This window comes from Dermacentor andersoni, chromosome 6 (assembly GCF_023375885.2).
Source record: "Dermacentor andersoni chromosome 6, qqDerAnde1_hic_scaffold, whole genome shotgun sequence".
NCBI classification, from domain to species: domain Eukaryota; kingdom Metazoa; phylum Arthropoda; class Arachnida; order Ixodida; family Ixodidae; genus Dermacentor; species Dermacentor andersoni.
Genome location: NC_092819.1, coordinates 20,735,121 through 20,747,214, shown reverse-complemented (window position 1 = coordinate 20,747,214; position 12,094 = coordinate 20,735,121). Strand labels below are relative to the sequence as shown.

At 46.6% G+C, this 12,094-nt stretch overlaps 1 protein-coding gene across 2 annotated transcripts in view; it reads left to right on the top strand.

Moving 5' to 3' along the window:
• Window positions 1-12,094, top strand: part of LOC126521339 (uncharacterized) — a 51,130-nt gene that overhangs the window by 33,487 nt on the left and 5,549 nt on the right. For both annotated transcript variants that reach the window (XM_055065922.2, XM_055065923.2), the window contains 16 exons: window positions 54-180; window positions 526-669; window positions 1,939-2,055; window positions 3,185-3,311; window positions 3,892-3,921; window positions 4,057-4,092; window positions 4,160-4,204; window positions 4,913-5,044; window positions 6,090-6,313; window positions 7,177-7,268; window positions 7,364-7,472; window positions 7,791-7,934; window positions 9,110-9,401; window positions 10,115-10,177; window positions 10,556-10,681; window positions 11,113-11,336. In XM_055065922.2, the coding sequence (XP_054921897.1) occupies window positions 54-180; window positions 526-669; window positions 1,939-2,055; window positions 3,185-3,311; window positions 3,892-3,921; window positions 4,057-4,092; window positions 4,160-4,204; window positions 4,913-5,044; window positions 6,090-6,313; window positions 7,177-7,268; window positions 7,364-7,472; window positions 7,791-7,934; window positions 9,110-9,401; window positions 10,115-10,177; window positions 10,556-10,681; window positions 11,113-11,336 (2,032 nt within the window). The remainder of the gene's footprint in view (window positions 1-53; window positions 181-525; window positions 670-1,938; window positions 2,056-3,184; window positions 3,312-3,891; window positions 3,922-4,056; window positions 4,093-4,159; window positions 4,205-4,912; window positions 5,045-6,089; window positions 6,314-7,176; window positions 7,269-7,363; window positions 7,473-7,790; window positions 7,935-9,109; window positions 9,402-10,114; window positions 10,178-10,555; window positions 10,682-11,112; window positions 11,337-12,094) is intronic.

Genomic DNA, 12,094 nt, shown 5'->3' with positions numbered 1-12,094 from the left:
GCCACCACGACAACGACAGTTCACTAGAGCGGGTCTACACTTTCTGCACGCAGGTTCGCAGATGTTGTGGTGCTGCAGACGCATCTGAGGACTGGACACAGTTGGCCCTTCTGCCGAACGACCTATGCTTCCCTGTTCGATCATCCATCCGACGACTCCTGCCTCCAGACGCCGCCCGCGGTCAGCCAAAGTCAACGTTCTCGTTTTTGTTTCAACCCACACCGCATATGCATTTGGCAGTCCATGCGTAATGTAGCTAGTCCCGCTGAGAGCATGCCCTGCATATCTTACGGCACCCTGTGCACAGCTAATGTTGCCGTTCTTCTTGCGCTCCAAGATTTCAGCCAGAGAAAGTGCTTGCTTCCAATTTGTACATGCGCATCAAGACCAACATATAAACTTGTACGAAAATTTTGTTTCTTGAATCGCCTGTCGCTCGTGTAAACACCCGCCTGTCCTCTGCACGTGGTCCCATTTTGCTTACGGCGCTACATTCGACGAAAAATGGGCAATGTTGTGGTGCAGGTGACAGCTCTGAGCTGGATCAAACTGCTTCAGCCATTCTCGGTGCCTACCTGCCTGTCGCTCAACATGGCCGCCGTGAAGTTCAGGGCCTCGAAAAACGCGACGCCCGAGGCATCCTGTGAGGACGCCCTAGAGACGAACGACGTACGTGCGTGCGCGAAGAGCGATCGGCATTATATGATTTTATGCTAGTGCAGGACAACAGACGAAGACAAGCTCTACTCAGTTTATATTTCAGTGTTGCTCACTTTCTGTATTTTTCGATTATTTCTGTCGAGCTGTGCTAGATATGTCACCACATTAACTCTTTCATTTGTTTCTACTGCTATTGCCTGTTCACAACAAAGCTGTAATGCATATTTTGTCAAGTACCTTTGGTAAACTACCTTAAGTGTTCAGGCCGGTGTTTTGGTAGCCGAATCTAATCTTGCCTGAGTGGCTTTGTAATTCTTAATGTGTTACTTTATATCAGTGTGATGACATGCGGTGATCCTAATGGTGGTATATAGATCGAAACAAGAACGCAAAATGAAAGGGAGCACTCAATAACAGTCAATAACACCATATGTTGTTGCTATGCCAACCACGTAAATATAAATAAGAATGAAGGTATTTAGTCGGCCATTGGAAAGCTTGGCCCACTTTTTGGGGCACTTTATCTTCGTGAAACTCGCAAATGTGCACTGTCGGTTCTCATTATTTTGCCTTTATTCTCCTCGTTATGGTTCTAGTGAAACCATTCGATGTCATCGCCTCAAAACCCAAAGCCACGACTGGTAATTTTATTCGTGTTTATGATGCTAAATGAAGCGAAGTTTGTAGTTTACACTTTAAAGGAGCACATTGACTACAATTCAATGAAATTCTTGACCTTCGACAGGACTATTCAAGTAAAAATATAAGAGCGAACGTTGTTAATTGCAAGATAAGGACAAGAGGCTAGCTATTTTATACGAAGGTTAGCATTCATAACGGAGCAAAACAAATGTCAGATGGGCAAGTCGCTGCTTCTGTGGACTGTGATCACTGTCTCGTATAGTTGAAATTTCTGTTCAGCATTGGGTACTTTGTTTAGGCACTACTCAATCATCATGCGGTTGGTGTAGAGCCTCAAGGTGTGTTAGCTCCTATCTACCCTATTTAAGCTGGAGTAAGTTTACTTGACGCCCTAAATGTTCAAACTTATGCTGAACCATTCAAATAGTCGCAACGTCCTTCCGAGATGCTCTGGCATCTCAAATTTGTAGCAGTTGACTTGTTCTGCTTCATCTATGCTTGTAAAAAATATGATGTCCTTGCTCTTTCTTTCTTCCTTCCTTTCTTTCTTTCTCTCTTTCTTTCTTTCTTCCTTTCGTTCTTTCTTTCTTTCGTTCTTTCTTTTTTGTAGCACTAAGGCAGATGTACTGTTCGCAGGTTTGCACCACGCAAGAGTGGCCAAGCGCAGCGGAGTCCAAGTCAAAGCTGGCTGCCTACCGTTATAAGGACGGCTTCTCTGTTACCATGGAGACAGCGGAGCTGTTGCGCGAGAAGGTTCGTCATCTTTGGTCACTATCTATTCCGAAGCCGGAACTTCGGAATACATAAACCAAGTGTGGGCAGCGGTGTTCAATATACTGATTCACGCAGACAGCCATTCACAAAACCATCTTTACTCTTCAGAGTTATGTCAAAATCACCGCGACAACAATATTCCTCTGAGTTGTCTTGGGTGGTTAGTTAGCTTAACTGTAAAAACACTTATCTTCGAAAATGTCCGAGCAAAAAGAACAGGTACAGCAAGGATGACCACACCGACAGTGCTGACTCGTATACGCATCTGTATTGCACAAGAAGCGAACACCGTGCACATATTAAAAGCTCGTGTCAACATTTGCATTGCACTTACACTCAAATAAAATTATGCGACCAACACGAATATAAACTCGGCGGCGCCTTGGTTTTTTTTACCTCTAAAGATACCTTCACCACAATATGCGTATATATGCAGTGGTGCACCCTTCACAGGCAATTGTAGGGTGGATTGCATCAGTAATTCAGTACTAAAAGACTAACAAGCTGGCGCATAACCAACACCTTATTTTTATTCTCTAGATTTAGTCTACTTAACTACTTTAACTAACATCAAGAGGGCCCGAACGTCCGATAGCCAAGAACGCAGAACGTGAATATGCCGGGCGAATGCGCCCATGCACGTCGGATGCTGCAGGAGAGAATTGCTGAGGAGAGGCGAGATGGGCCCTTTCTTCGGGCACTGTGGCACGCGGGTACGCCCCACACACTATGGCACGAATATATACGATTTTTTACAAGCGAGTACAATTTACAGTTCATGCTATGACACTAAAAGCAGACCTCAGTGGATATCAGCATCAGCTGGTCTCAGCTCTGGTGCGGCACTGAGTAGCCAGAAAACGAAGGCGCCTTGTCGCTTGTTCTGACAAGCTTCGGGTCAAGCTTCCGTTATTCCCGCCTACAGAACGAATACTTAGCACGAAGCATAGCACGTTGATTTCTGTAGAATTTCCCATCACGCGTGACTTTTCAGAATGACTTGACAATAGACTATGTTTGGAGCGGAAATTACATGCACAACTTCGGATTCTTATAAGGGGCAATGAACCGTGTGGCACGACGCCTAAAGCATTACTAACATGCGCAGTTGTCGCGGGCGCACCGGCTTTACCCTCGTTTCTGCGTGGCACTGTACAACGTGGACGTGGACGCCGAGCCATGTGAGGGATCGGACCTCTCCTTTGCGCGCGTCGCCCAGATCGCCGACGCGGCCCGTGAGTGTCTGATTCGCGATCCTTTTGTCAGCAGCACAGTGCGCACACAGTGCTTGCTTATTAAAATGAACACGCATCAGCATATAGCTCGCACTTTGGGGGCGCTACAGCCGTGTGGGGCCGGAGAAGTGGTGTGAATGCACTGCGCAGACGTGCTGAAGGGAACAATTGTCGTTTGCCTTTATTTTCAGCTGCAAAGTTGGGCGCTTCAGTACTTTTCACAGAGGGAAGTTTTCGCATGTAACACGTTGATGTGTACTCTCTAGATGTGTACTCTCCAGATGTGTACTCTCTAGATGTGAATCCAATCGGTGCTTGCTTTTACAGCTTTAAAAGGTTGGTGCAATAACCTTTTAATATCGGCCAATAAAACCAAACTGAAAATTTGAAGATATCACGCAGTATAGAATGGAAGAAGCAAGTACTTCGCGAATTCCCGTCAACCTTCAGTGGCGCCGTGAACGTGACTACATTGAAGTAGAGTGATCCCGCTGGCTCGTGCTAGCCAGTTTTATAGTACGTGCATGTCGATTTGTGTTTCTCTGGGTGGCTTGCTGACGAAGACGCACAATCATTACAGAGTACAAGCACCGCAAACCGACCACACATCGTAAGTGCTTTCCTATGAAACCCTCACACTCCTAAGACATAAAAAAAAGATATTTCGCTATTCGCAGAAGAGAACTTTACTGCTCTCTTTGGCCCTGAGGGGCAAGCTTTCATTCCGAGATTACCTTTTTTTCAGAGCCAAGGGGGAGAGACTCAGGGGAAATTCCAGATGGTAAGATCCAACATGACGCGCTTGAACTAATTTTACAATAATTCTTGCATCCTTCTCTCCTACTTAGACGACTCCGGCCCGAGAACAGCTGTGCAGAACGCGACATCCAACCGTAAGTACAGGCCGTTGTGGGCCGTTGGCATAGTATCACTACTGTTTACGTGACACTTGGACTACAAGTGATAGCGTGTTCTGCTTTCCTTTTAATCTTACGGACCTTCGTTTGTCGTTTTAGATGTCAAACAACGTCTCGCTTGTGCATTTATATTATTACGGGACAGTTGCAGACGACAACAGACACCTTTCGGTGTCGCAAGGACGGAGAACAGCTCTTTCGAGGGACTATTTTAAAGATTATAGTTGCAAAAAATACGCTGCGCTGAGCAAGATGAGCTCCCGTTACACCGGCCCTTACCACGTGTTGCGCCAGGGAACTGAAGGGACGTACGAGATAGCCCCAGTGGCTCCTCCGACACTACTCTCATCGCCTTCCAGTGACGTCGGCCACGTTTCTCGGCTCAAGTTGTGCCATTGTCCTCTTAATGTTCACCATTTGTACCACCGGCATGTTGCTTTTGCTGACGGGGTAATGCTACGGGACAGTTGATGGTGGCAGCACCCACCTTTCGGCGTATCGGAGACGATGGGGTGTTTTAACACGAATGGGGCGGCGTCTTGCGCAACACCATGCATCTTGTATAAATATAATCTATGAACGGTCTCGCCACTTGTTTCCTTCTACTTAACAATACGGGCAAAAAATTACCGTTGGTTATATTGGTGGGTATTTGTCATCCTTAACCTTTCTGTTGCAATGCAGATGCCCTTGTGTGCATCCTGTCGGCCTCAGCGCTGAACGTGGAAACTTTTCCAATGCGGCTCTGTTCCTACGTGGTTTACACACGCCGAGTGACTCCAGGCACCCCGCCGCAGCCCTTTGTCCCCCAAAATGGTAATAGTCAGCGTGGCCTTTCGGCAGCTAAGCAGTGACGCAAGAAGTGCAGAAGGATATTAGTAAATTGTTCTTTTTTATCTTGCCCAATCAAGTTGGCTATTCGCCCTTGCTGAAAGGTGGTCTCAAAATATTGAAATTAGGTGGTGGCGTATTGCAGCCACGTTTGAGAACATACGAAACATACGAAATAGGCTGTGACGTCACTTCGTGGTACAGCTCCAGTTAGGTCCGTTACCTTCAAAGTTTGTCACATCAATGGTTCCCCGTACATGACACAGACAAAGGAACAGACGCGACGAGCGCTCTTCCTGTTGGTTCCTCTTTCTGTGGGGCGTGTGGTTTATTTGCGCTCTTTTTGTAACTATGTACAACATGTACCAACTAAACCAGTTCTCACTTCTGCATGGTTCCGACGGATTTGCGCAGTAATTGTCATTTGCGAATGCTCATCGCTGTTCACTAAGGTTTACTATGTGCAAGAAGCACAATATTGTAACTCAACGTGTAAAGGTGGTTGTCAAAATAATCAAGCAAAGTCATTCTGACAGCGAATTAATTCTTTATCTTTAACGTAAACAGCCGAGTACACGCTGCAATATGATTCTTTTCGCCTCAGTAAACTGTGCCATAGAGTCGTGTAATAGCCTCACTTCTTTGCCCTTGATTTCACGCGAAAGTTCGCGTACGGCTCTTAATTTGATAGAAGTGCGAAGATTCGCATAATATAATTGCGTTTGCTTCTACAAGTAGAGAGGACCGACGTAGATTGTTTTAGAAGAAGCTTGTGACTGTTGCTTGTTTTTAACCTTTCAAGTTTTGAACGTTTTTAACCTTTCAAGTTTTGAGGGGCAGTTTATACACGGGTGAAGTTTTTTTTTCAGCGGTTTTTATCGAGGCTCGGGGAGGGGGGGTGGGGGCTATTATACGAGTGCGATTATTACATGGTCCTATGTTATCGGTTTTGTTCTACAGCACAGTTCGCAAACAGCAGTAGATACTCAGACTGAGCAACTTCGTTTGTGCCCGGTTACAATCTCCACAGATCCCAAGTTCTCCAAGTTCGTGCGCCGATGCGTAGAGACAGAGAGCAACGGTCTCGTTGCCGTCACGCCTCCGATGCTGGCTACGCTGTTCACTGACAACTCAACGCTCGTTGTCGACGCCCTCAATGGCGTGATGCGCCGGCTAGCCGACAGCAAGATAGCAGGTCTCGCTGTTTTCGCCACTCCAAGCGCTGACCTTCAAGCACTGGCGAGCATGACGCAGGTGAGCCAGTGTGGAAGACGCGCTCTTAGGGCACCCTCAGCGACGTTAGTGCAACTGGAAATATTAAACGTACACATATATAGCGGCAATGACTGTCAGTAATAATTTTCGTGGTGGTGGAGGAGGAGGAGGAGAGTCAACTTCGACTTCTACAGCATCTATGCTATAATATATCGCAGGCAAGTTTTAATCCTGACTCTGCCACTCCCAATATAACCCAGGCACCCACCCTCGCACAACCCCTGCGACTCCCCATTGTACTCGTTTTGTGTTTGCAGCGCACTCCCAGCATTTCCAGAAGCAGTTCGTGCAAAAAAGAACATAGCACACCTGTTGTGCCATCTATGTACGTAGAGGTCGTATGAACGCACAGAACTTGCGAGTTGATTTTCTTACAGCAAGTGGAGCAAATATCTTAGTGCTCCGTCACAATGACTCGGCAGGGCAGCCATGGTGAACCAGTGTGACAGGTCCGTCCCCAATTTGACAGATTACGAAATTTATTAACATTTTATGAATTCTGAAGTGAGAGAAAGCGACGACGAAAAACCGCCTTTTATGCATGAAATGCCTGCTTAAACAACAGGTGAAAAAAACTTAGCAGGGGCTGAGGAGCAATCAGGAGTAAAACTGGCAGAGAAGCGGGTAAACTACGCGTAAAATCTGAACTTTTTTCTTGCCTCCACTGATAATTCTCACATGTGGCGTCCAAATTTACGCGTTCTATACCAGAAAGTGGTAATATGAAAAAGTCTGTTACGTGTACTCGTGTCAGTCGTGAATACAGCAATCGACCTATCAGTTTATAGCCTTTCCGCTCTTTGAAGTATCGAGCCGCTTACACAAAATAACGCTTTGCGCAGGAGGCATTCAAGCTCCTGAAGGACAAGTTCAAAATGGTCGTCGGAGTGCATGTCATGAAATTCGACGCTCCGGTGCTCAAGGAGCTGAGCAAGTGAGTCCCCGACGAGCCTCGTTGCCTGATGACCATGCCTTCGCCTAACTGCAAAACGTGCCTTCGACTTATTCTTTACCTTTTCCTTATTTCAGGAGCAGCCACTTGCTCGTGCTCTTCACTCACAGCATGCTTCGGGGCTCTAACTGCACCGTCACGGCTCCCAGCTCGTTACCTCTCACCCCGTCGCACTACGAACTCATGGTGAGTGCAGGCCTGCGCAGGAGCACTCAGACGTTGTGCTGCGCACGAGGAAACATTGAAGCCTCACTGTGAAGTTACGCTTACTTGAATATGTTGGCCCAGATAGGACTTCCTTACACTGTACAGGGAAGATCGCCAACTCAAAAATACTTTCATATTGTCTTTCAAACGGCGGGATTTTCTCATATGTGAAGTAATACTCGTCGGATAACAAAATTCTCTCGTCGCAAGCAAATAAGCAGGCACCACCACCTTTTTTTTTCCCTTTATGTTCGATGTGCTCATACATTATCCCCATGATTCCTTACATTTTTCCAGAAACAAATTCCCACGCTAGAAGGTGGCCGACAACCGTCTACGTGCATCTCTGTAAATTTTGCCGTCATGGGCTTCAAGACGCGTTCCTCGAACGTCTCGCTGGGAGACGGCTGCGTGAACAGAAGGCTGGAGTCGTACGACCATGTTAGTAGCATTTGTTGAGCCTTGAAAAATTATGTTACATTTTCCGCTGTTTGTAAGTGCAGGACTGCATGTTCCAGCAAACGAGCTGTCTCTAACCTACTGCAATTGGAATGATTCATTCCATGAAACCTCTCAGTAGCTAGTGGAGAGTGGGGGTTGGAGACGGGGGGAAGCGTCGGATTTCATTGGTACTGGTGTCGTACTTTACATTTTTTGGCATGCGAAGTGGAAAGTTTTTTTGTGATCCGTGATTAAGCCCATCATACTAGTACTAGTCGTATATTGAACAGGCTGTGATAGAAACTCCAAACCATTTCGCACCAGATGTTATGCTGTGCGTCGGCGATTATTGCTACCGCAGCCATTGAGCATGGCTTATATGGCTACTTAGCGTAGCTTATATGGCAGAATTGCTTATGAAATGTACACAAATAGCGTTACTACATGCCAGACACAACAAGTAATTGCAGCACCATTGTATTAAGCTTGTAATGAGCTTAATTTATGCAGGTGTTTATTTATTTGCGTTCGTGGAACATAAGCTAGTCACAAGACACCGTTGCAACGAAACTGCAAGTGTACAACGAATTAGGCCGTCTTACATTTTCTTAGCTTCAACAACAATGTATCCAAGAACTTTCTGCGTCAGCAATGCCACGACATGCATTCTGCAGTTGTGCAGTCACTGCTTCATAGTAACTCAGAGCATTACTATCAGTCTTTGCCTGACATGTGTAAATTCATTAAAAATAAAATAGGCATCCACCCGAAAAAACACGAACATATGTAGGAAGCCCATACGGGCATATCTGGCCATACGGACTATACAACAAAATGCTGGTTGTTGTATGAAACCAGTGTCACTAGTGTTCCGAAATTGTCTTTCTAATAACTGAACCAATCAAGCAATCGCACCGGAAAGGCATCACTGCCTGGTCCCATTTCGCGACCAGGACAAATTATTTTTCAAATATGTTGTTGTTGTTGTTGTTGTTGTTGTTGTTTCCTAAGGAACCAGTATGTGTTTACTAAGTATGTGTTTACTACGTAGCGTCGGTGCTATCTTCAAGTTCTCCACGTTGCGTATTTCTACAGAAATGCGATTCCTTGCACAACATGTAACGTCAAACGTCAGTTTAAGGACAACAGCGTAATTACGGGCGCATCCTATCCAGACATGCTGGGCCGCCGGCGACTTGTGGCAGGCGACGTCGCTGCTTGTGCACCGCCACAACAGCAGCTGGGTGCAGACGTTCGAAACTGAGCGCTCGGTGGGCTCCGCGGTGCGACCCTTCCTGGAGGCCTACCCGCAGGGATGCGCCGCGGCCGTGTACGCAGACTTCGAGGACGCCTCGGGGACTTGCCGGCCACGCTACTCGCGACTGCGGGCGCTGTCCGCACTGATGACCGCCAAGGCCGCCGATACCTCGCCGGCCGCCGATTCCCTGCCGACCGAAGCGGAGTCCGGTACGTCGACCCTTTCAACGACGATTTCGACGGAGTTATATTTTGGGCACGTCCGGATACTGTGTTACTATGTTAAATTGGGGAGAAAAAGAGAGGGCTAACAGCAGGCCAACAGTAGGCCAACAGCAAGCTGTTGGCCTCTTGTTGACGACCTGCTGTTGACGACCTGCTGTTGACGACCTGCTGTTGACGACCTGCTGGGACGACCTTTACCATGTAGGTTTGCTACACAATATTCTGCTTGGTGCGGCATAATGAAAATGAAAGCAGAGAAAAAGCACACATAGATGGCGCTTGTCTGTCTGTGCATTTTCTCTGTTTTTATGTAAAACGTAGAAACTAACTTTCCCAAGAACAATTTCTTATGGACTTAGTACGTGGAAGCTCTTCACCTCGTAGGAATGGAGTGGGAAGCGCTAGATGAGCGATGGATGTTTGTAGATGGTGCAAACATCATTTATGCATGTGTGTATGCGCGGGCGCCACCGTTGGGTCTTTTATGCGCTGCGTGATACATTCACGATGTTAACAGCCACATGGAACGCAGTTCACCCTGATTGGAGCGTGAGCTATAGCGTCGGACGGCATGAAATAAATTCTTTGCACCCATGTATGGTGGCACCTAAAATAGTTTGAAAATAGAACATATCAATTTATGGCGTTTCTTGGATTATTAATACGTTCAGCGCAGGCTGACTCTCTTGGCGTTCTAGTTACAGGTTCGCTGCCGACAGCTCCACCCGAGGACATGATCTCTACTCACGTCACAAAGCGAAGTAAGGCCCTTTTCAACTAACTACAGCGTCGTGTAAAGGCTGCTTCTTAACGAATAGTTGCAAGAAGTCAACTTATAGTATGTGATGTTAAATAATTTTATTTTGTTGTTGCCATACTTGCCAAAGGCACTAGCCATTCCAAATGTACGAACAAGCCGAGTAAGTTGATCGCAGACAAAGCAACTCTTATCAATAATGTACTCAAAATGTGGAATTATGGCACACGGAAAGATTGGCGCAGACAAGATTGAGATTCATAATGAACTGGTACTGCATTTTAAGTTGATTAAAGTGTTATACGTTCCTTACATTTGATTGTCTATTGAATCTTTTTTTTTGTAACTGAATATTTCACACATTCGTGTCAATGCGACGCAGACAAGATGGTCTGCTTCGTTACGCCCTCTTCACACATCATGACCGACCTACCCGCCGACTCGTGCGACTACCTGGTTCTATCGACGCAGAACTTCACCGCTGTCGAGAATGTCACCGCTCTCTTCGGTAAGCACCATCGACGATGAACCATCTCTGGCTGTCCACGCAATGTCATTTTCAGGTGCTTAGACATTCGATGGCAAAACATCTATGTATCAGAAAAATTGCAAATTTTCGCAATCTGCGCCCCACAGACAGCGAATAACCTCCTTTTGTTAGTATTTGACATTACGTGGGCCGTTTGAATTTCAACGTCAAATAAACGTTAGAGAAACTTTACGCTTGAAAGCATTGTTAAATTTTACAGAGACGTGGTTAAAACACTGCATGCACCAAACAGCGTAGAATAGACGCTTTTATTCCGTAATGTTTTTTTTTTTTTCTTAATCCCCGTCTTATTCCGCTGTTTCATATATTTTGAAGCAGTAACAAGTGTGTTCGCTAAGGTTACACGGATCCTCAGGCAAGCGCTTATAGCTGAGCTTGCGCATGTGCAGGTCGGTGGAAGGAGCTCATGACGCCGCTGTCGCGCAAGACCCGGTTGGCGCTCGGGATGAACGCACGCACTCTGGTGTCTCTCTACAAGGGCGACTACGCGGCCGGCGTGCTGCTTGTCGAGTCCGTTCCTTCGTGGCTGAAGCCCAACGGTGGCAGTGCCCTGGCTCTGCTCGCTGGATCGCTCGCCTCGCAAGACGAGCTGCTGCTCTTCCGCATTCTCAAGGTGCATTCTCAAAAAAATAACAGCTATACTGTTCATGGCGGTTCCCGTTTTACGTAGGCGAGGGAGCAGAAAACAGAAATTTGCCTGTCAGAAAATATGTAATGGAGCAAGGCCATCCTATACGCGGCCAAACCACATTAAAACGGGGTCTGGTGCACATTCAAGCTTTGTAATAAGTTAATGTCCCTGAATATGGACAGTATAGTAAACATACATGTACTAACCTCTGCTGTAAGAGACCGTTGCTGGTTTGAGCCCCGCTGATTGTGTGATGGACGGATTCTGACTGCTTGCTACGTATTAAAAGAAAAAATCTGTGTCAATGAACGTTGGATTACGACAGTGGCCGTTTTATTTGCTCCATGCCATTTTTCTGTTTATAGAAATAGGCGTTGACACAATCCACGCCTCACCGGTTAGCTGCACCAGCAGTAGAAGGGACGTTAAATTATGGGGTTTTACGTGCCAAAACCACTTTCTGATTATGAGGCACGCCGTATTGGAGGGCTCCGGAAATTTCGACCACCTGGGGTTCTTTAACGTGCACCTAAAGCTAAGTACACGGCTATTTTCACATTTCGCCCCCATCAAAATGCGGCCGCCGTGGCCGGGATTCGATCCCGCGACCTCGTGCTCAGCAGCCCAACACCATAGCCACCGAGCAACCACGGCGGGTATAGAAGGGACGTAGCAGTCATGGTAACAGTTCAGTTGGGATAAATGTAAATGTTGCAACTTGCAAGAACATTTGCGCACAC